The sequence below is a fragment of the Magnolia sinica genome, chromosome 5 (genome assembly GCF_029962835.1).
Source record: "Magnolia sinica isolate HGM2019 chromosome 5, MsV1, whole genome shotgun sequence".
Taxonomy (NCBI): Eukaryota; Viridiplantae; Streptophyta; class Magnoliopsida; order Magnoliales; family Magnoliaceae; genus Magnolia; species Magnolia sinica.
Window position 1 is genome coordinate 108,433,640 of NC_080577.1, and position 24,734 is coordinate 108,458,373.

At 40.7% G+C, this 24,734-nt stretch overlaps 1 protein-coding gene across 1 annotated transcript; it reads left to right on the plus strand.

Moving 5' to 3' along the window:
- Positions 1–5: 5 nt before the first annotated feature.
- Positions 6–23,605, plus strand: LOC131246636 (RNA-binding protein Y14A). The gene is made up of 4 exons (XM_058246963.1): positions 6–386; positions 9,698–9,834; positions 21,937–22,082; positions 23,271–23,605. The coding sequence occupies exons 1-4, from the start codon at positions 92–94 to the stop codon at positions 23,314–23,316; spliced, it is 624 nt and encodes a 207-aa protein (XP_058102946.1). The 5' UTR covers positions 6–91; the 3' UTR covers positions 23,317–23,605.
- The last annotated feature ends 1,129 nt before the right edge of the window (positions 23,606–24,734 follow it).

A 24,734-nucleotide genomic window follows, 5' to 3' on the forward strand; every position in this document is an offset into this window, starting at 1 on the left:
TAAACGTTCATCTCGATTTGCGGCGGTGGGAAAAGAGTAGAGAAGAAGAGCAGAGAGAGAGAGAGAGAGAGAGAGAGAGAGAGAGAGAGAGATGGCGAATGCCGCAGGTGAAGTAGAAGCTGTTGATTTCGAGCCGGAGGAGGATGATCTCATGGACGAGGACGGCGCCATTGAAGCCGAAGGATCGTCTCCTCCTCATCCTCCACTCCCCAGGATCAAATCCGCCATTACAGGAGGAGGCGGAGGAGGAAGCGGAAGCTTCGCTGCTCCAAAGAAGACCAAAGGCAGGGGATTCCGCGAAGAGACGGAAGCTGAACGCAATGACCGATTCGCTGCCAAGGAGTTCGATTCCTTGATCTCTGATGGCGGGCCCGGGCCCCAACGATGTTAGTCTCTCTCTCTCTCTCTATCTCTACATCGATTTTTCCATCTCTTCTTCCTCCGTTTGGTTTCTGTGCTTGTTTTTCATTTCTAGGGTTTCTGAGTTATTTTCCTTCACTTGGGGAGTTATCATTCGGTAGTCCGCAGGACTACACAGAGATGTAGTCTTCGGATGCATTCAGCATGCATCCCTCCCCTCGGTTGTCAGGGGTCCCCGCACGAGTGTGGATAGAGTGCGGCCCAGCTCTGGTTTTGAGGTCTGATTGAGATATGTACCAGATTTGAAGAACATTGTTTACTAAAAAGTTGCATAGGCAAGAATCACACGCAAGAATGATAAGAAAAACCGCTACTGTATAAGCTTCTCACCCAAAAAGAACTGTCGAACATGGGAACATGAGCGTTTCTGTTTTTTCATTTAAAATCAACATGGCTTGGTCCATATACAAGGATTATTCTCCGTATGTATATATAAGTTAGACGCAATATATCAGTTACATACAATAGTTTCCTATTAATATTATTATTGGAACTTCCTGAAAACAACTAACAGACCCGTTTTGGATGCCTTTAAAGTTTTAAGTTGTAAACGCATTACACCTGAAAAGAGTTTCATGTGTAAATGGTTTACATGCCATTCCCTTTGTCTTTTAAGTGGTAATCTGTTTACAGGTGAACAGATTGTGCGTTTGGCTAGCATGTAAAGTGTTTACAATGGATAAAGTACGCATTCATACCATAGAGCTTGGGCGATAAACCTTCCAAAATCTGCAAATCACATAAACACTTGATTTTATTTTTATTTTTTATAATTTTTAATAGGGGCCCTAACAGAGCAACATGCACACACTAGACGGATTGGATGTCCTCCACCCATCACAGTGGGCCTCAAATGCAATATGGGGGTTTTTAATGGTGAATGTCTCATCCTTCCCTCATGTGGTCCATTTGATAATCAATGAGCTATTTTTCTAGAGCCGTAGGAGAGCATCAAGGGAAGCACATGATGGATAGATTGGATGTACTATACTCATTATGGTGGGCCCCACATATCATGAGTGTATATCAACCATTGTGTTCCACTATGTATAATGCCTTTTTAGCTGCAAAGACTTTACATGTAATTTGAAACATGGCTTTTTGCCAGGTTTAAGATTACAACTATAAGTAGTAATCTGTTTACAGCCTATAAAGCCTTTACAGGCAAATACATGCATCCAAACAGCCCTTGTAATCCCTTTATAACATAAGCACTTTACATGCATCCAAATGATCCCTAAGAGAATGGTTGCTCTTCTTAAAAATAAGGAATGGGTAAAGGACTTGACATGATATGGCTACCTAATAGAACATGTGTCTTGCCTATCTTTTCATCATCATTGCGGCCTAAGCATTAACGAATTGGCATCAGCTATGCGAATCATGTTCTGCCTTGCACTCTATCACAGACCATATCCTCAATTGAACATAGTCCTCTAGTCTTTTCTTACTAAGTAAACCCACAGCTGTTCGCACCTTCCCTTGCTCTTTTAAAGCCTTCAACTTGAACCAACTCATTTCTTCTAACCCGTTTAGTTCTTGGTCTTTGTTGCATGTGGCTAAACAATACCTACCCTCGTCACCATCATCTAAGCCCTTCATCTTTCAAAAAAAAAAAAAACCCCATCATCTAAGCCTTATCCTAATTATTTGGGTTTGACTACTTGAATCCTTTTGTTGACTACTTGAATCCTGTTCCACTCTATCAATGGACAGACCTTCAGTTGGGCCATAGGTCATCGAGTTTCTTCTTAGGACCTCTATCCACATCCTTTTGGACCTTCCCCTTGCCCTTTTAGAGCCTTCAATTTTGGTGCAACTTGGTTATCAAGTCAACGAGATCTTGACACCCGAATTGCAAAGAAATGGACAAGATTACACTCACAATAAGGAGAAGTAGCTTCATTGATATCAAACTTCTTCTCATAATACCTATTAAAACAAACTTACACTTAGAAAATTTAGAATGCTTACTGCCTAGAACCCCCTGATATAGACCCTAAATAAATCTTAAGTGAGGATTCCCCAATTAAGAAATTGATTTCAAACAATCATAGTTGATTTCAATTCAATATAATGTGTATAAAATGGTAAAAGCCTAATAATAATAAAAGAAAACTTAAGAAATAATCCTCAAAATGTTTAATGACTTCTTTACATTAGCCTCATATCTTCCATCACATCGCCACCATATCTCCCACAAATAGTAAATTGTAGTTGTTGGCATTTAGGTCCCAAATCTATAAACAATCCAAAATTAGCGGACGCCGGTCCTTATGGTTGGCCATGTGCCTACATCAAACTTGTACCAACCTAATAGGCGTGGTTCTTGGTCTCCATTGCATGCAACCAAAACAATCTAAGTTTACTTTCCTTTATCTTATTACTTATTGATGTACTTATAAGTTCCCTCAAATGCATTCGACCAAACCATCTAAGTCTACTTTACCACATCTTATTACTTATTGATGTTGCAATGCCTCGAAAATTGACTCCCATGTACATCACATGGGATTCGACTTTTGTGGTATTATATAACGTACTCAAGGTATAATCTCTTGTACTTGTCATACATCACATGCATTCACATTCATGAAGGTACCCGGTCATGAGAATAAAACCAATCATACTATAATTCTTATTCTATTTAACCATAAAAGTTTAATAAATCATTTAATGCCCACTTAAGTGAGAGCTTATTATAATAATCTAAATTCTTAGCATGAAACGTAAATAAAACTAAACTAAAATGGAAGCATCGATGACGTAATTCCACCTTACTCGTAATAATCTTCCTTAGGGACATTATCGCCCATATCTTTTACCTGTGCATCAATTGCATCATCTATATAGTTGGAGAGGGTCAACTCCTTACTCATAGTGATGGTTAACCTTCAAAGTTAACAACAATTCAAGTAATTCACCACAATGAAACAATATAAAGGTTCCGATACATCTCGCATTCCAACACTACGAGTGGTATCGGTATGTGCAACCAATCTACACGAATGTATGCCTAGCATAGTTGTGCGACTCATCATACATGGTGACCATCACATCATGGAATATAATTCATAAAAGTTTGGCTCGCTCCGCATCCCATAACTACCAAGATTCATGAACCAGGCCCTGCTTGGGAAGTGGACCTGGAGACTTGGAGCGGAACCGGAAGCATTGTGGAACATCATCATCAAAGGAAAATATGGCTCCACTCCGGGTGGTTGGTGGACTAAGGATTCCACAAGCTACAGAGCCTCTTCTATATGGAGAGGTATTCTTCGTCACAAAAAAGCGATAACTGACAACATCACGTTCCAGTTGGGGTTGTCGATCCGTTTCTGGGATCACCGTTGGATTGGGGACAGATGTTTATGGGACTCCTTCCCTTCAATTTTTTGCCTGATCGTTCATCACAATAGACATATCGATTGCTTCTTTTCCATATCAGATTTGGGCACCGTTTGGGATATCAGATGCCGCAGAAATTTGCGTGACAGCGAGGCGACCGATTATGCTGATCTTCTCTCCCTCCTATCCACGGCGAACCCATCCACCTTTGAAGCTGACAAGATCATCTGGCCCTTGGATAAATCCTCCAACTTCTCCGTTCGATCCCTCTATTCAAAACTCATCCAACCCCACCATCCTGTCTTGCTGACTTCCCACTTCATTTGGAAATACCCCATCCCTCCCAAATGCATATGTTTCACCTGGCTGGCCTCCAAAAATCGGATTCTCACAGTGGATAACCTCATGAAAAAGGGCTTGCAGCTTCCTAACATCTGCCTCTGCTGTATGAACAGTGCCGAATCAGTCGATCATCTTCTCATTCATTGCCCGCTAGTTACCGACATCCGTCAGGACTTTATCCATCGTTTCAACACTGTTAGCTGTATCCCCTCTTCTGCGTCCCCTCTCCTCGCTTATTGGCACGGGTTCAAGATGGGGAAAATGAAATCCAAGGTTTGGAAAATGGCAATCATGGCCATCTGGTGGGCTATTTGGAAGGAGCGAAATGATAGATGCTTCAACAACGTTCACGCTTCTGCTCAGTCTGTAGGATCAAAAGCTAAGAAACTTTTAATCGAATGGGCTTCGAATGTGCCTACCTTAGCTGGTTTTGATTTTCTATTTTAGGGATATAGCTTTGGTCTTTTTCGCCTTCTTTTCCTGCTATCTCAGCAGCCCCGTTTGTATCTCTTTCTTTTCGTCTTTAATATATTCTGGTTACTTTAAAAAATAAAATAAAAATAACTACCAAGATTCGTCGGCATGTTTGACACTACCGTGGATTTATAAGAAAACCTCGAGACAACACAACTCATGGATTGGAAGAAATTACTTACACGATTTGTTCATGGAGCTACTAATTGTGACATCCAATCCCAGGAAGTGATGTACCATGCCTAGCGAAATTATGTACATCGATATGTGTTCCACTAACCGGATCTAAGGATTAACGCGTCGACCAAGATGGTCACTACACAGAGGACATTATGTCCACGATACATGTACTAGTCACCAGTTGTCAATCTTTCAACACATTACTTGCATCAATAAATAATTAAATAGAACCATAAGAGTTTGGGGTGTCTAGACTATTGTCATGGAGTCTGAAAACTCTTATGGTTCGATTTAATTCTTTATTGATGAAAGTGATGTGTTGAAAGATTGACAACTAGTGACTTGTATATGTATCGTGGACATAATGCCCTTTGGGTAGTGAACCTCTTGGTCGATGCATTAATCCTTACATCTGGTTAATGGTACACACATCGATGTACGTAATTTCGCTAGATGTGATATATCACTTCCCGAGATTGGATGTCGCAATTAGTAGCTCCATGAACAAATTGTATACGCAATTTCTTCCAATCTATGAGTTGTACCGTTTCAAGGTGTTCATATAAATCCACGTTAGTCTCAGACACGCCGACGAATCTTGGTAGTTATGGGATGCGGAGCGAGCAAGACTTTTATGAATTATATTCCATAATGTGGTGGTCACCATGTATGATGAGCTGCACATACTATGTTAGGTATGTATTCGTGTAGATTGGTTGCACATACCGATACCACTCGTAGTATTGGAATGCGAGATGTATCTAAACTTTTATATTGTCTCATTGTGGTGAATTACTTGAATTGTTGTTAATTTTGAAGGTTAACCTTCACTATGGGTAGGGAGTTGACCCTATCCAACTATATAAATGATGCAGTTAATGCATATGTAGAAGATATTGGCGATAATCTCCCTAAGGAAGATTATTACGAGTGACGTGGGATTACGTCGCCAATGCTTCCATTTTAATTTAGCTTTATTTATGTTTCATGCCGCGAATTTAGATTATTGTAATAAGCTCTCACTTAAGTGGGCATTAAATGATTTATTAAACTTTTATGGTTAAATAGAATAAGAATTATTCCCATAAATGCATCAATTTCTAATTCTATCCTTGCCTTGCCATTCATCCATCTTAACATCATCATTTAAGCCACATGCCCTTTCAATTTGAGTGTACATGACGATCGCATCTTACTCTCGAGGTACATCCCCAGTTCATCCACCCATCTTTAATTCTATGAGCAACATCCTTCTGAATCGCTTTGCTCTCCCGAATCATTGATCCCATATATTGAAAATGATCGGTCATTTTGGTCTGCTTATTGGTTGCCAATCTTAACTAATTCCTTGTTTCTACTCTTATTGTTACTTAAACTGTACTCTGTTTTAGTTCGAATAATTTTAAAACCTCTAGGTTTGAAGCATCCCTCCATAATTCTAGCTTCGTGCTTATCCCTTCGTTTCGTCAATCAGAATTATGTCATCTGCAAATAGTATATGCCAGATGACCTCTTCTTGTAAATGGCTAGTTAATGCATTTGTAACCAATGCAAAAAGATATCTGATCAATGTTGACACCTGCCGCAAGCCTATAACAACTGAAAACTTGCTTATTCCTCTAGCGATCCTCATATTTGTTCAAGCTCCCTCACACATATCCTTAATCAGGTTAATACAACCTCTTGAAACTCCTTTCTTTCCCAACACCCGCCGGATTAACTCTCCAAGGACCCTTTGTCGCATGCTTTGTCTAATTCAATAAGACTGTGAAGATCCTCCTCTCCTTATATTTGTCCATCAACTAAGTAGGAAAATGGTATTAATGGTCAACCTTCCTAGCACGAATCTAATTGATTTGTTGATACATTTGTTGCATGCTTTAATTTTTAATTGATCACTCTCTTCATAAGTTCCATGGTACGACTAATAGTTAGTGCATCTTTGTATGCAAGTATTTTAAATAGTGTGTAGGTGTAGCATTCACCCCTTTGAAGCATGAGGCGTAGCTACATAGTGTTTAGCATAATCTACATACTACTTGTAGATTTTTAATAAAGGTCGTACTGGGTTGCACCAATTTCATGATATTCCACCCCAAATTAGATTAATTAATAATGAAATTTAACAAAATTTGATGACGTTTGGTGTAACCAAATGCAACTTGAAGTAATAGGAAAGGGCAATGATATGTATAAGGGTAAAGAAAGAGCAATTAAAACTAATTTTATATTGTTACCTATATTATTTTACTAAAAGCATTGAAAAGATTAACTCTCTCTTCTTCTTCTTCTTTTTTTTTTTTTTTTTGTTTTTTCTTTTTTTAATTATATTGAAAATAGAAAAATGGAGCAAATCATCTAAAACATTAATTGATTTTAATGTTCTAGTGAAAAATAACTTGTAATGTCAGCTACATGGCGTGTAGTGTATGATAATTAATCATATGGCAGCGTAGGCTACATGCGACTTAAGCTATTTTCATGAATTACATGGTGATGGCAGCATTAAGGCTAAGCTACGCTACATAGCGTATCTATTGAAAACACTATTATATGCTTTCATGGTGGTTGTCATTTAACAAGTTCTGGAAATAGCTTCTTCAGCGCTCATTGATCTCATTATATACCCTCTGGTTATCACCTTTAATGTATTTGACATGATCTACATCCCTACCCTTGTTGTCTCTCATTTTTGCAAGTTTGAAGGCATTTTGTATAATCTCTTTTCCCCAGTCTATTGTAAATATCATCATATGCCTTAAGTTTAGCCTCACTTTCTACTTTCTTAACGTTCCTTTTGGTGCTTCTCTATTGTTCTAAATTTTCCTCGTATCTAGTCTTTTCTAGGCTTTGGAACAATGATAATTTGTCACTAACAGCCTTTTGTGCTTCGTTATTCCACCATCAACTTTCCTCATATGAGTGGCTTTTCCATTTGAATACTCCTAAAACATCTTTCACCACTTTCCCAATGCACTGGACCATCTTATTCCACATAATATTAACTTCGTCCTTGACATTGTACTTTCCTTCATCAATTTATTACTCAATAACATTGTTCTCTCTCCTTTTAAACTCCACCACCTTGTTTTTGGACACCAATTAATTTCATTTCATACATCTCTTAATGTAAACGTCCATAATCATTAACCTAAGTTGCATAGTCAAACTCTCTTCTGGTATGACTTGCAATCTTTGCATATTGATCTTTCCATCTTCCTAATTAGAAAGAAATCAATTTGACTTGTATATGATCATCACACTTCCGAAAGTTATTAAATATTCATCACTCCTTTTAAAGTATGCTTTTGCTAGAGCTAGATCTATGCCATAAACAAAATCAATGATAGTATTTGCTATTAATTCCTTCCTCCAAAACCATATCCTCCATGTACCTTCTCATATCCTCTATTTTTTTCTACATGATCATTTAAGTCTCTTACAAATATCCTCTCTTTGCTTGGAATTCTTTACATTAGTCCATCCATGTTTTCCTAGATGTTTCTTGATTTTGCAGGTCCCACCCTTGATCCATGGTGGACATTGGAGTAAAATTCTGTCTTCTTTTGGAAATTGAGGGTGCCCATTTTTTGGGATTTCAATGCCCGGAGGGCATTTAAATTGCCAGTATTCTCAATGCAAATCGCCCTCCAAACACTGGAATCATAAGGTTAGTGGATATTAGAATACCCATGCATTCAAATTCCCCGAATCCAAATGGCCCGTAAGGATTCTCTGGAAGTTCCTTCTCAAGCAAATTGCCTACTCTGTTAGTCTCACCCACGTGTCCAGAGGCATCTTTGCTTTCATTCTTTTTTCTATTTAGACCACCACATCAGCCATATTGATCTCTTTGAATGAGCGTCTGTTTAGACTTTTACCCTTATGGTCAATGCAAACACGAGTGCTTCTGCATGACAATCATTTAGGGGCTCATATAGGTTAGAATTGTTCTCTCTCTCTCTCTCTCTCTCTCTCTCTAAGTTAATGATTTCTTCTATCCCTAATCTCTCAGTGTGGGAAATAGGTTAGAATTGTTCTCTCTTTCTCTCTCCCTCTTAAGTTAATGATTTCTTCTATCCCTAAGCTCTCAGTGTGGGAAATAGGGGGCACCCTTCATGAAGATTACTGGACACGAATTGGTACGGTCCGTTCATTAGGCATGCTACGCTAATGAACATGTGTCTGATTCAATGCATATGTGGCACTGGGTCTCACCCTGTGAGTGGACTGATCTGTTTTGCACACTAGGTGATCTTGTAGTGGCCCCACTACCATATTGTGTGTAATAAATGTAATATAGGTGTAAATACAGTTAGGACGTTAACATTTATGATAAAAAGGATTTTTTTTTCCTTCTTCCTTAGTTATGTTTAGTTGTTTGAAACACTAAAAGACCACCTGTATTTTTGTTAAAAAAGATACGCATTCCATGATTATTGGATGCCATTTTTTGTTACCTTTAGTATTTCTCCCATTGACATGCAAGCTAGAACAATTGCTCATATCTCCATATATTTCTTTGAGAAATTCAGAAATGCCGCATATAAATAAATGAATAAAGAAGAAGAGAATTTGGAACTGCTGGTTCGCATGTCCATAAATTCACTTGCATAATCTTGTTGCATTTGTCTAATTTTCCAAGTTTTACAGCATTGGCCTTTTTTTTTTTGAAAAGGCACAGCAATGGTCTTGTTGGTCTTATGTTCCTAAAAGCATTTTAAGCAATAGCTTGCCTTTCATGATGCATTTTTCCACTTTTCCAAGGTTTTACGGATTTGTGATCCCTTTTGGCTGTTTTTTTCCTGTTATCAGTCTACAACTTTAGACTTAGCAGAAATTTTATGAACTATATTGCCTACCTGCCAAGAGTTTCATATAATTTGCAAAATAACTCAATTTGTCATTTTTTTTTTTCCCTTCATATGAGCAGCCATTGAGGGATGGATTGTGTTGGTTACTGGAGTACATGAAGAAGCACAAGAGGATGATCTCCAAAATGCTTTTGGTGAGTTTGGGGAGGTTAAGAATTTGCATCTGAATCTTGACCGCAGGACTGGATTTGTTAAGGTATGCAAACTGCTTTATATATATTGATGGAGCTACAAATATACAATTATACATATGCGCACACACAATCCTCACCCACATGTATTGGTTTCATTTGCTTTGATAAGTCCACACGTGTACAAGGCTGGTAATGCACATGCTACACATGTAGCAGCCAAGCACATTGGTAGGGGATCTAATCCATAAAAATATACAACTAGATATATATACATATACATAATCATCACTCACATGTATTGGTTTCATTTGCTTTGCTAAGCCCACACATGTATACAAGGCAGGTAATGCACATGCCACACGTGCCAACCAGGCATATTGGTAGGAGATCTATCTATTCATCAGAGGTGTACCGAGTACAACTTAGATGGTCTCAACCGAAAATCAGATAAGTCCAATCGTCTGATGGGTCATATTTTAGAAAACAAATTTATTGCTGAAAATGCTTTGTTGAAGTTTCCTTAACCACGTAATTGTTTCTGAAATTGTGGCCCATCTGTTGAATGGACTTGATTAATGTGTGGCTTGGATATTGCACCTGTCAGTCTCACTAGTGCATGTGGTGGCATGTCAATTGGCAGCCTTGTACACGTTTGGGCTTAGCAAAGCTCTTGGTTCCATTTTGGTGTGAAACATAAAATGCAGGGTGGTCATATTTGTGATCCAACCACCTTTGGTTATTTTTATTTTTATTCTGAGAGACCACCTTCGGTTTTATGAGTGTCAGCCCTTGGAAAAAAAAGCAATAGAGAGAGTCTAACTGATTTTTTGAGGGTTGGATCTCCTAAATCCAAGGGCGGTGGATGGTGGAATCATGAATGTAGTCACTCTTGTGTGTGTGTGTTTCACCCCTATTATGTTTACACATGTGCGTCTACGTAGGCGCACGACATCTATTGCAAGGCACTTTTGTATTGCTTTCATTCAAAAATTTCCTAATGCATTGCATCTATGGTACATTATCGTTGTGCATGGATATTTTGATACCAAGATTTCTGTTTACCATTCTGCCACTGATGTTTTTCTTGATTTACTTCATTGCCTTTTAAGCCCCGCATTAGGATTACATTGCCTGTCAAGACATCTGTGATTATCGTCTTCATATTCTAGTGTATAACTCAAGATAACAGCGCATTTAGATGTGTAATTTATTGTTGTAGTTAGATTATTACATGCATATATCAGATTCAATAATGGTGTGAAAAAAAGGCCTTGAGAATGATGATAATTCACCACTGTTCATTACCTGGTTGTGTCTCATCTATTATCACCCACATGCAGTTCAAACTGGACTGTTCAAATTATGGGCCCTATTGAGAATGGATCGTGGCCTGGAATTATACTGATTGAATGATCTTAGCCAACTGATATCTCTCATTGAATTCAATACCACTGGCCATTTTAATTTTAACTGTTTATGTGATAGTCACCAATTGCATGGTTGGATTGTTTGTGCAATATGACTGCCATCGCCTGTTTGCTTTGATGGTCAAGCCACATGTCATAACGGTCTTTCCTACTGATGTTTAACTCTAGGTAACATAGGTGCATTTGGATTTGCTCTCTTATGGTAAATATATTAATCGAATATCATATCAAGCTAGGGCACTCCTTGGAAGTGGCACACCTCAAATTGTAAATCCAGTTGTCGTGGAAAGTGAGGTGTGTTGGGGCATTTTGTGGAAGTGGTGTGCCACAGGTTGTAAATTTGGTTGTGGTGGATCAGGGTGTTTCCTAAAAGTGACACGTGTAATGATGGCAAATTGTGGTGGAAACTGGGCAAAGGTTCTCGCACTAGATGGGACAGACGTGGGTAAAAAGTGCAAATGAAGAGATTTTGTCTTGCCACTTGGGATGCCTGAACTTTTTCAGGTAAGAATATGGACTATGGAGTTGGTGGATACAAATAAAAATGGGGGTTAATGACTTAAATATAGCATGCTTGCAGGAGACGAGGTGGAAAGGGCAAAAGCCAAAGACATTGGAGATGCTACAAATTGTTGTATATGGGAAGGACAATACTAAGAACAGATTAGGGATGGGTATAAATTGTTAAACCCTAAGAGACTACATTGTGGAAACTGTAAGGTTGTTTGTTTCTTTGAGAATAACTAGAATATATAGAAGAGATTAGAGATCTATAGAGATTTGGAGATAACCTCAACAGATACACCTCTTAACAAATAAGGAAAAAACTTAATCTAAGTAAGATACGTAATGTACTCTTAACACCCCCCGTCAAACTCAAGGTGCTTTGAAAGGAATAACTTGGAGTTTGAGAGGTACAATGAGCATTTATTCTAAAGCAAAAGAAAAATTCAAAGATAATGTGGCAATGAAACGACGAGTGGTGACAAAACGATAAGTAGTGACGTAATGACGAGTGGCAACGAACCATCCTAGCTTAAGGCAAGCAAACACTTTTGATAACTTTTGAGATATGAACCAATGACACTTCCAATGATTGACGAATGATCAAGTGGCACTTTCAATGGCTAGAATTTCACCTATTGCTTTTCCGGGGAAACACACTTCTGGCGGCGGCAAGTTCAATCGTTAATCTTTCGATAGCTCTAGTCTAGATATACTGATGGTAAGGAAAAAAACAAGTCTGGTCCAAATGCCTGGCACAATAACATGTCCAGTCTATACGCTTAGCACGATAAAAAGTCTGGTCATACGCCCGCACAAAAAAAGGAACAAAAAAAGACGATGCTTGCCACGGGGAAGCTACATTGTTGAAGGTGTACGAAAGCGGTGAATAGACGAGGTTCAAATGGTAGTAGGAATAGGCTAATGATGCTGATGATTGGATGTTGGAATGATCACTTGATTTGGCATACATGACAAAGTTGGGAAGATGCAGATTTGGAAATGAGTCTGAAAAGATGATTACAATGACACTTGATGTGGGCTTCAGTGGATCGACAACATGGGGTTACTGTGAGATTCGTGGTGATGTGGTGGAGATGGAAGGAGGCCTTTGACACGGGAGTGGTCGCAAACGATTATAGAGGTGTAAACGGTGTCGGTTCTATTGAAGGGGTGTGAACAATGCTTATCTTAATAATATTGGTGCATGTGGATGGCGAAGATAGCTTCCAGATATGAGATTTGGAGGTGAGTCAACTTGATTAGAGGGGTGCAACATGATCAGAAGGTTCTGATATGAGCAGACATACTGACTGGATTGACTGAGCGGTGGATGGGGAGCAACCAAGGGAAGAATACTGAACAATCGGCGCCCCAAATCTACCTAGGGAAACACAAGTTACAATGCTTTAATTTAGGAACACAAGAAACCCATTCAATAACCAACTTCCTTGCCCTTGGGGAAATGCTCTCAATTGGCGTGCATGTGTTGTTAAAACATCTTGCATTCCTTTCTTCCCAAATCGCCCACCTGATAGCTAGAATCACCATTCTCCACTGAGTTGATCATTCTTTCCTTAGACAGGCTCATATCAAAGAGACTAAAGCACTGTCCACTGAATCTGAGGTGACCCACATCACCCGGAAACGATGAAGGAAATCAGTCCAAACTGCCTTAAGGGGAGAGCAATGCAAGAAAAGATGATCTACCGACTCTTCATCCCGCATACACATAAGGCAAATATTTGGAAGCACCATCCCTCTCTTCCGGTGGTTGTTGGTTGTCTATAGTTAGAACTTTCTTCCTCCCCACCAACCACCCAAAAGCTGCAATTTTAGGAGGGAATTTATGATGCCAAACAAGACTCGTACTTGCCTCGAGAAGATGATGCCTACCACTAGTCATGATAGAATGAAAGGATTTAACCAAGAAAGAACCCGATTTATCGGCCAACCACACCATTCTATCCGATTCGGATGAGATAGGGACAAAGGTGAATATGCTCAAGGAGACCAGCAAACTTGCTAATTTCTTCGTCCCGAAGAAATTGCCTGTAAGGAGGCTCCCGAACGACTACATTCCTAATACGGGAAAAAAACAATCTGCCACCATAATGTCCCAAACTGGCACCAACTGATAGATAGTGAGGAAGTCATCTTTCAAGAGAGAGGATCCTAGCCAAATGTCGTCCTAAAATTTTACATTTTCTCCATTACCTACCAAAAAACCCACTCCTTCCGAGAAAGCTATTTTAACGGATTAGACCCCTTTCCAAAGAGTCAATGTTTGATATATTGTTGAGGCTCTAGTCCAATCCCCACTTGAGGAGCCGTATTTGCTCTTAATTACGCTCCTCCAAAGGGCTCATTCTTCTTCCTCGAACCTCCAAAGCCATTTCCCAAGCAACGATATATTCACGGTCTTGAGATCTTTAATCCCTGCTCCACCCTCATGTTTTGCGCACTTCCTCCTAGCTAATTGAATGGATCTTCTTTTTCTCTTATGCACCTTTCCACATAAAATCACGTCTCAATTTTTCAAGACGAGATAACATTGTAGCTGGATATTTGAAAAGAGGCATAAAATAAAGGAGGTTTGACAGAACCGCCTTGATAAGGGTGATGCACCCGCCAAGCGAAAGATACCGCGTTTGCCATGAAGTCAATCTCTTTTCAAATATTTTCACCACCTTGTCCCACAGTGCCTTTGGCGGTTTACCTACACAAAGCGGTAAATGCACAAACGTGGATGCAAGCACCCCAACCACACATCCAAACACTTCAGCTAACCTCTCCACTTCATCCTCCCCCATATGCACCCCAAACAACATGCTTTTTAAGATGTTGACTTTAAAGACATGAAACGAAAGAATTCTGCCAAGAAGCTCATAATGTCCCCTTTTACAGTCTCCCAAAATGTTTGGAAAAACGCAATTGGAAACCCATCCGACCCTAGAGCTTTATTGCTACCTAACGCATCCACAACTGCTTTAACCTCAACTTCTTTAAAAGGAGCCTCCAACGACATCACTTCTTCTTGAGAGAACCGATTAAAACTAAGGTTATCTAGCAAGGGTCTTGTCCACTGTTCACAAGACAGAAGATTCTCATAGAACCGAGGGACTTCAACAAACAAGCGGTCTCTATCTTCAATGCGGAAGCCGTCAATGGCAATACTGGATCTTTTATTACACATGGAACGCACACTAGCTAGTTTGTGAAAATATTTAGTATTCTTATCTCCCTCCTTGATCCAAGAATTCCTAGACCATTGTCGCCATTTATCTCCTCTTCCTTGACCCTTCCTGCATACTCTTGAGTAAGCATAACCCGAGCTACAAAGGAGGTTTAGTTTGCGGTTTCTAATTCCCTTTTGAGAAGAACCTCCCTCTTCCATATTTTGATTTTGTCTTTCAAGAGTTTCAGTTTGTGCGTCATGCGGAATCCTACAAAACCATCACCTGAAAGGAGGACCACCAATCCTTCATGCTATCTTTGAATCCTTCAACTTCCAGCCAGCTAAGTTAAACCTAAATGGTTTAGGACCCCAATTTTCTATATCAATGGATAATAACAGAAGACTATGATCGGAAATAGGCCTCGAAAGAACACTTTAAGAAATGAGAGGAAAATGCGCAACCCAATTCGACAAAACGAGAAAGCAATCCAACCTAGACATGATTGGATTAACTTGGCCATTGGACCATGTAAATTTATCTCCTTCCAAAGGAAGATTGATGAGGTTGTGGACACCAATCTAGTTAAAGAAAGCACGCATACTTCTAGAGCTCATCCCCCCCCCCCAACCACTCGATCTCTCATGAGGGAAGTGGATAATATTAAAATCACCACATATGCACCACGGTCTGCTGAACTTGAGGTGACACTTAGACAATTCTTCCCAGAAAGCTAATCTCCTATCCTCCTAAGTAGGCCCCTACACAGAAGTGAATAGCCGTTGGAAGCCTGACAATATATCTATCAATAGCACTGACACAGAGAATAGATTGATCGACAGATAGAAGAGTCCCGTGTCACCAACACTCCCCTTGATGAGCCCACCACATCTAGGGTTAACCAATCGAGATTGTTGGATCTCCAAATAGTCCCCAAAAGCTTTACATTGAAGTTCGAAACTTTTGTCTCTTGCAGAGAAACCACCCAGGCTTTAAAATTCTTGCAAACATCATTTATTTGGCTCCTCTTTTGCTTACTGCCTAGCCCTCTTACGTTCCAAGAAATAATCTTCATTTTGGAACCGATTTGTCCCTTTTGCCCTTCTTGGTTCTTCCTGCTTAGTCGTCCATGTGAGTGAAAACCTCATATGATAGATTGGCCAGTTCCCTACAGCTCATGGAAGTTCTAATGGTTTTTTTTGGGAGACCTAGAATAATCTTTTAAACAATCTTGCTCTTCCACAAATTGGAAAAGTCCATGGTAATCTTCCAGGCGATCTCCAGATGACATGCCAATCAATCTTCCGAAATGGCCAAGAACTTCCTTAATCCACCTATTACCTCTCACAACTTCCATCGGCACTACCTTGATCGAGTCTGCAGATTCTTCGATGACATGGGGTATCTTTGACGCAACTGTATTCTCCCGCTTAGACGCTAGAACCACCTACAAAGGAGGGACATCAAGGACCTCCCTCCCTCTCACGTCTGAATCGCTAGGACTGCGAGGGCTAAGGAGGGCTTGCTGTAATAGCCCCTTCATGGAAAATCTCGATCTTAAACCATAAACCAACCAGGGTGATACATAGCTAAACCCTAAACCCTAAATAATGCTAAAAACCCTAGTTAAGCGGAAGGTAACTCAGAAATTCAGGGTTCAAACCCTAATTGCATAACAAACTGTATGTTATTGTAGCATGATACTGTAGCAGTGTTACTGTAGCATCGTTACTGTAGCATCAGTACTGTAGCACGGAACACAGAATTACGTTTTAGACAGGGTTAAGATCATGAAATGACAGCAAATATATAAACACATAATTAGTAAACCTAAGCAGGCTAAAATAGCGGCAATGATCTCTGGCGGATACATGGAAGAGAAGGAAGTTGATGAGGCTTTAAATAAATACTACGGGGAAATGGAGTAGTGAAGATAATATCAGTAATAAGTAAAAATCTAGAAAATCTATAAGGCAGTAAGTACTTAACACGAAGACGGAATTTAAAACAAACACGTTTGCTTAACATAAGCTGAAACAGAAACAGAATTACAAAACAAATAAGGAAGAGAAGTCGTTATCAGAAAAACATCACTTTCATAAGTCTCTTTCAAACTATTTACAAACTCATAAGCTGGGATTATAACACTATTTTCTCACTTAGTTTTTTCTAGTACTTCTTTCTATTTCTTACTTCTCTCTTATTCTACAACACACATTATACTGGTATTTATAGAGGGGAGAAATCCACTATGACGGATCTGAAAGAGGACTCCAATAGAGAAAATTTTATCGTCTCGAAGTTGCAGACGACGCGGACGAAGGAGAAGAGCTGCAAGGGGGGACTCTTTCTGTAGATCCATTCCTTTGGAAACAGCTGTTGGGACACGTTTTCCTTGGGAGTGATGAGAGTGGATAGCTGGAGAAGCTAGGAGTAGTAGCGTGCGAGATATTATACAAGCAGAGAGGAGATTTACTATTGCTGAAAGTGACATGTCGAGAGTGACATGTGAAGAAGAGATGAGCTTGTCAGAGATGCTTCTGCAAACGAGCAGAGATTCTTCAGAGAGGCAGAGATGCTTCAAAGGTGCAGACTTTGATGGCGATGGGTATGGCTTCAGTCGGAGCCTGAGTCACTGGTTGGAGCAGTGCGATAAACAGAGTGGGGAGACTCATCATCGCTGGAAGAGGGTGTTGGAGCCATTAAGAGTTCGAGATTCCTTTCCATGTAGGATGTGAAATGGTCCAAGCACAAATCACTGTTGGCTGTAGACATTGGTGTGAGCCAAATGGAACTTGGAATGTTGGCATAGAGAACATAGAATCGTTTAGACATCTTGCTGTAATGTCTATCAAAGAAATTCCAGTGATGAGCAAGATTGTAGTGTCTGTATCCTTGTATCACTGCTCTGTCTTCAATAGCAGCTGGCACGTAGTAGTGCTCATTTGTTGCGAATATGGAGTGGAGTGTTCGAGGATCTCTGAAGGAAATTTCAACATACTCACTATGGTGGTGGAGTTGTGAATGCCAGACTTCTAATGGATGGAACCATTCAAGGAATACTTTGAGATTTTTGTTGGTCTGAGACAACTGGTTGGAACCAGTGATTTCAATCCAATTGAGACGAGCAATATAGGCATGGAGCGAGGCCACTGGGAAGATAACCATGATGGTGTAGCTTTGTACAAGATAGTACAAGAAACAAAGGGCTTCATTGGGTAAGGATAATAGAGGTCTCGAAAGGAGATGGGAGTTAAGTATGGGTAATGAGGATGAGGGATGTGCCGGAAAACAGGTTCATTTCGAAAGAGGTGAATTTCAAGAAAGGTTTTTAGATTATGGGTAGGCCTGTTTGCAATGTAGATATCATGGATCATTCGCTGGAGTTCAAGGGGAAGAGTTGGGATCCTATCTATGGGAAATAAACAAGGGATGGAGAATTCATGGATGGCTGGTGAGGCTGTGACTGTGGGGGGATGTTTGGTAGGGAGGCGAGACAAAAAGTCAGCAAGGATATAGAAAGAGTCCCCCCTTGCAGCTCTTCTCCTTCGTCCGCGTCGTCTGCAACTTCGAGACGATAAAATTTTCTCTATTGGAGTCCTCTTTCAGATCCGTCATAGTGGATTTCTCCCCTCTATAAATACCAGTATAATGTGTGTTGTAGAATAAGAGAGAAGTAAGAAATAGAAAGAAGTACTAGAAAAAACTAAGTGAGAAAATAGTGTTATAATCCCAGCTTATGAGTTTGTAAATAGTTTGAAAGAGACTTATGAAAGTGATGTTTTTCTGATAACGACTTCTCTTCCTTATTTGTTTTGTAATTCTGTTTCTGTTTCAGCTTATGTTAAGCAAACGTGTTTGTTTTAAATTCCGTCTTCGTCTTAAGTGCTTACTGCCTTATAGATTTTCTAGATTTTTACTTATTACTGATATTATCTTCACCACTCCATTCCCTCGTACTGTTTATTTAAAGCCCCATCAACTTCCTTCTCTTCCATGTATCCGCCAGAGATCATTGCACCTATTTTAGCCTGCTTAGGTTTGCTAATTATGTGTTTATATATTTGCTGTCATTTCATGTTCTTAACCCTATCTAAATCGTAATTCTGTGTTCCGTGCTACAGTAACACTGCTACAGTCCCATGCTACAGTAACACTGCTACAGTACCATGCTACAGTAACACACAGTTTGTGTTGCAATTAGGGTTTGAACGCTGAATTTCTGTGTTGCCTTCCGCTTAACTAGGGTTTTTAGCATTGTTTAGGGTTTAGGGTTTAGCTAGCTATGTATCACCCTAGTTGGTTTATTATTCCAAGCCTATTCTTCCTCATTGGCAAAGCTTGAGGAATATCCCTCAAAAGCAGAAACAAAAGGAGTAATAAGCTTTGGGAATTCCATGTAATCGCATTGAAGAGAAATAGGTGATGTAACGTGCATGTGCTAAATTTGGGAGCATAATTGCATGTGTGGATTCCTCTCTCTCACGTCTGATGTAACGTACATGTGCTAAATCAGGGAGCATAATTGCATGTGTGGATTCCTCTCCAGCGCAAGAAATGATTGCTGAAAAGAGCCTCTCATTGCAACCATAAGAAGAATAGCTTCTGCCACGCGTTAGGGATCCATCTGCGTTGGACCGATCCGAGGCTACAAGCTCGGAACCCGACCCAACTAAAAGGGAGTGTTGGAGCTTGATGTCGCCAGAGGAGGGGTCGGGGCTGACTGAGGGAGATTCCGAAGTAGGAGGATTGGACATGAAGCAAGCAACCGAGACATCTTTCAAAGGTTGAAGCAACAATTCATCGCCACGAATCACTACCTCGGGGACACGCATCACCTCGGGAGGGATTCCTTCTTTTTCAGCCATCGACTGCTCCCCCTTGTCGCATGCCACTAGTGAATCAATCTCACCTTGCCACATGTCCCTTGAAATGGATAGAGGCCTAGAATTTTGCCATGTGCATCCCTCCTCCTGTGCTCCGCTGGAGTAGGGTCGAGGTGCTCATTCCCGATTCCTAGCGAAGCCCCCCATCCATGACCTGAGGCCCTCGACTCCCTTCTGATATAGAGTTGTTTCCTTATTCTTTGCAAAATCTAACCATGATCATAACTCCACCAACCGATAGGGCTTCCATAGCTCAAGTGGAACCCCTTCAATGCGAAACCAGTTGTCTTCTATAGCAAAAGGTGAGAAAGATGGCCAACTTACCATCTCCAAAACAGGGCTGCCCAACGCCGAAGGACCAAGCGAAAGAAATTGTCTGAACTCTTTCTAGGATCGTAAGGGGACCCAAATTCGATCTTCAGAAAGAAATTTCATCAATTCCATATTCAAATTAAGAAATCCCAAAAGCGCCATCCAAGAGCTGATTTCTTCCTTTGAAGAGCCAACCTTGACTGCCAACACTACACTCCATTGGAGCACTTCCTTTGCCTTCTCTAGTAACGCATGATGGAAACAAACTACTGGCCTATCAGTCGAAGTCTCTTTCTAGACCCAGTCTGTGTTTGAGAATGGATTCAACTCTTTGGCAGAGGGATTTGTCACCTTTTGCCCTGTTATCACCACGTCTTGGAATGGGACTGCCTTATTTCGAATCCCTACTCCAGGAGTAAAAGCGTTGCTTTTAGCACTACCCTCAACCCCCTTCGCTATTCTGCCTCTCTTCTCACACCGATGTTGTATAGGCTTTCTTCCCCACGGCCCCTACTTTGGAGAAGCCATTTTTGCTATTAACCCTCTTCGGCCCATATCTCACCCGCTGCACCGACAGAGGAATGCCTTCAAAAAACCTTCCATCAAGCTCGTCCACCGCCCGCTTGATCTCATCTTCCTTATCAAAACGAACGAAGGCGAAGAATCGATCCCCCAATGAATTCCTCTGTCATTGTAACACCACTTTGCGCACCTGGCCAATCTGATTGAAAACCCTACGGAAGTTTATATCTGTCCAGCCAGAGGGGAAATGTTCCACATACAATGTTGGCAGCTCCAACAAAGGCCAGGCCTTGGGACTTTGACGGAGATTAGGAGCAGTCTTCCTGGAAACCGGAATCCAATCCTTCGAAAGCTACCCTTCTTCCGTCTCCTACAAACTCCGATGCCTTGATGGGTCCCCAACAGCTTCGTTCCTTCCCTCAACCTCTGGGACCCTGCTCCCGGATGGGTTCTTGCGTATGAAGATCTTCTTGCAGATGATTCTCCCCCCCTCAAGGAGGAGCTTGGTCTCTAGCTAAGTGTATCTCATTGCTCAACCTTGATCCCTAGCTGAGTGCATCTCACTGCTCAACCTGGATCATATAACACGAGTTAGGAAAATGGGCTATAGACTTTTGATAGTTAGATTCATTTTGCTCGAGGAAATAATACTGTTAGTGCATATGCACCTTAAGTGGGACAAGAAGTATTAGAAGATAGTTCTGGGGTGCTTTGAATGTGTGCATGTGCACCTTAATGAACAAGTATTAAAAGATAGTTTTAGGGAGTATTGCATGAAGACTAAGAGGAGAGCAAAGCGCCAATGGTATGTGAACCGCTTACAGAATGGGTATGCAGAGAATATGAGCAGCAGCATCCCCATCATGGATTGTGGAGACCCCTAAATATTCTAGACTGGAAGATCCTGGTCATCCAGTACTATGTGGACTGTTGCTGCATTTTTTACTAAAACACTCTAATTATACTAGGCTACCAATCAAAGGGTTAGGTTCTTCTGGTTTGAGGATTTTTGTGTTCCACATCCATGATGGGATCCATTAGACATTGGTTTGGATCACCTAACCATGGTCCCCACTTTCATCAATTGGTGCATCCGGAGATTCAGGAAACTAGCACGGTCAGATTGATCTTATCTAGTCTCTATGGTATTTAGTTGATAAAACTGAAGCAAAAAAGTTCGAGCTGCTTTTTGTACGCAAATACAAACACTCACGATTCAAGTTTGTCTCTCTCAAGTCATCATTTTTGCCGTTTCCTTTTGTCATGAATTAATTCTGTAGGGGTTTCTCTCCTCTTCATTACCAATCTCTCATACATGGCTGACACTATTGAATCAGGGGTACGCGTTGATTGAATATGAGAACTTCAAGGAAGCCCAGGCTGCAATATCAACAATGAATGGAGCTGAGCTTCTCACACAAACTATCTCGGTCGACTGGGCTTTCAGCAACGGGCCTTACAAGCGCAGGAACATGAGGAGGAGGTTTGTCTATTCCACCAAGCACTCGTACTAGCACCACTGAAGTAGATTTCAATCTAGGCTCTTTTTAATTGTTGGAAATAGATTGAAGAATTATTGCAAGCTCTCCCAATCTGCTCACTACTTATGTCATGATATGATGATGCAGACCATCCATCTAGAAGTTCCCACTATGGTAAAATAATGCCTCTCACCAGATATTTTATTTTTCTTTTTTAAGAAATGCCAGAGATCTCATTTTCTATGCAAAGTGTTGTAGAACAAAAGTCCATGAAAGCAGTCACTCACTCATGTTAATGTGGAAGTGTGGATCTTTGGTTGTTGTCATTATCTAAGCCTAATCCCATTCCCAACTGAGGTTGGCTCTAACTGGGGTTGGCTGTTGATCTCCAATCAGTAAGCTTTTTCCACTGGGCCATACAAAATGGGAATTTCTAGATGAATGTCCTGGATAATCACAGTGGAGCAGAAGGATGAGCACAACCTGGAAACTTCTAGATGATTGTTCTGGCTCATCACGTGATGGGGCCAAAAGGCGAGTAGTTTATGCGAGCCTCTATGGGACAAGTGTTGCTATGGAGACTCCAAGTCCAAATTCTTTGTGCATCAATAGCGGTTGTCTTTAAAATGGTTTTGAAAATTCAGGGGTTATTGATCTTTCTTGCTAATCAGTTGGCTGGTTTTCCTAAATTGAGTTTATTCTTGGAAAAGAAAGTATAGATAGTTCTGTGCATATGGATGTAGAAAGGTGCAGTTTCTGGATTGTTCGTGAAGTAGATAGTTTTGGGAAGTAGATTGTTCTATGTATAGCCCAATGCCCCACAGACTCTATGCCTCCTTTCATCTCGGCAGCCATCCAATCACCATATAAACGCATCCCATCACCATTCAAAAGTAATCCTTCATTTGTTAGATCTGTTTTTTTTAAAATAAAAATTATATATATTATTAACCCCGAGTACTCTTCTTTCATTCTAAGTCTGTCAACAAAACCACAAATTTGCAAAATTCAGGTATTTATGGGATCCGGAGTAGGGGGATGCCAACAGACAAACAGATGCAGCAAAGTCAGGATTGACTTGCATAACTCCCACAGGACTATGAATTCCTATGCACTTGGGCCCCCAAAAGAATATTGAACCCACGACCCTGCTCGTCTTTGTTTTTGATGTGATTCATTTCTATTTGCAGATCACCTCGTGGACGCCGCTCTAGGAGTCCTCCTAGGAGGAGATAGTGAGGCGGCGGCTGCAATGTCAGAAAGCTGCAGGGATCACCTCCTTTACAGAAAAGGACTTTGGCTGCTACTTGTTGCTTGTGAGCATTCTGTTTTGGATTTTTGACATTTCTACACACACTTCTCTTGCTTTCATGCCTCGTCCTTTTGTGGTTTATATGCTGTTCAAAAGAGATAATCTTCTTGAAGATGTGTTAAAATACACTGCTGTAAGAGCTGCATTGGAGTTGCAGATTTGGAATGATTTACAATTGCTAACTTTTAGTTAAAATCTGGTTTATTTGATCAATGACCTTTATGGCCCATTTGGACACACCATTAAGACCAGGGTTCAGAGATGAAACCCTGGATTTCCAGTCGGGTTGGGAACCCAACTGGAATAGTTGGTTTCAAAATCACCCATCGGAATTGGTGCTAACAAGCCCACTAGCTGAAAATTAGTGACTTGACAAAATTGGATTGGTTTTTCCTTATGGTCAGGGCAGGGACTGCAGCAAGGCCAGCCCATTGCAATCCCTAAATGTGATGCAGTATTTCGGTTACAAAATGGTTTGGGGAAAGGCTGAGGAATAACGGTAATGGAGGCCATAACGGATACCACCTTGACCTTTACAACTGGATCTCTGGATCCACCGAGGTCGGTGTGGGGGTGTGGGGCCCACTGATGTATGTGACTATATCCAAGCTGTCCATCCGTATTGAAAGCCCATTTTAGAGCATGATCCAAAAAACCATATCTCAGCTGGAAAATATTATAGGAAAGTGGTAATTGACCATTGAATGCTTCATGTGGGCCACAAAAGCTTTGGATCAAGATTATATTTGTGTGGTCTCTTCATCTAGATCTTTGTGACCTTATCAACGGGTTGCCGCCAAATAAACATTCTTATGGAATCCCAAAAAGTTTTTAATGGTGAGGAGTCAATAAAAACTGCCAGATTTATTTTTGGTATCATGTCTTAAATGAGCTGTGAAAATGGTTGGACGGTGTGGTTGTTAGGCACATACATCACAATGGGCCCCCTAGTCAGCGGACCCACCCACCTCGTGTGGATCCACGGGCTGTTAACGGTGTTTATAGGTATGTAACGGTGGCAAGTAAACGTAAAAGGCCCTTACGGCGCATGATGGGTGAGGCCTGTTAGGGCCCACCCCATCTAACTACCCACGCGTGGCCCAGCTAATTAACCACGTATGCCAGCATATTAACCGGATCAGATGGTTGGGCTGGTTTTAGCGTAACACCTGAATGGCTGTTCTGTTAACCTGGCCGAGCTTTCTGCACTATGCAGGACATTCTTTGGTTTCAATAATAACGCAGGACTGTCAACGGGCTGGGATTGAATTATTTCAAAATTTTGATTTTGTTGTGGGCCCGACCCATTGGCGGCCAGGGTAGAATCAACGGCATCTACTCT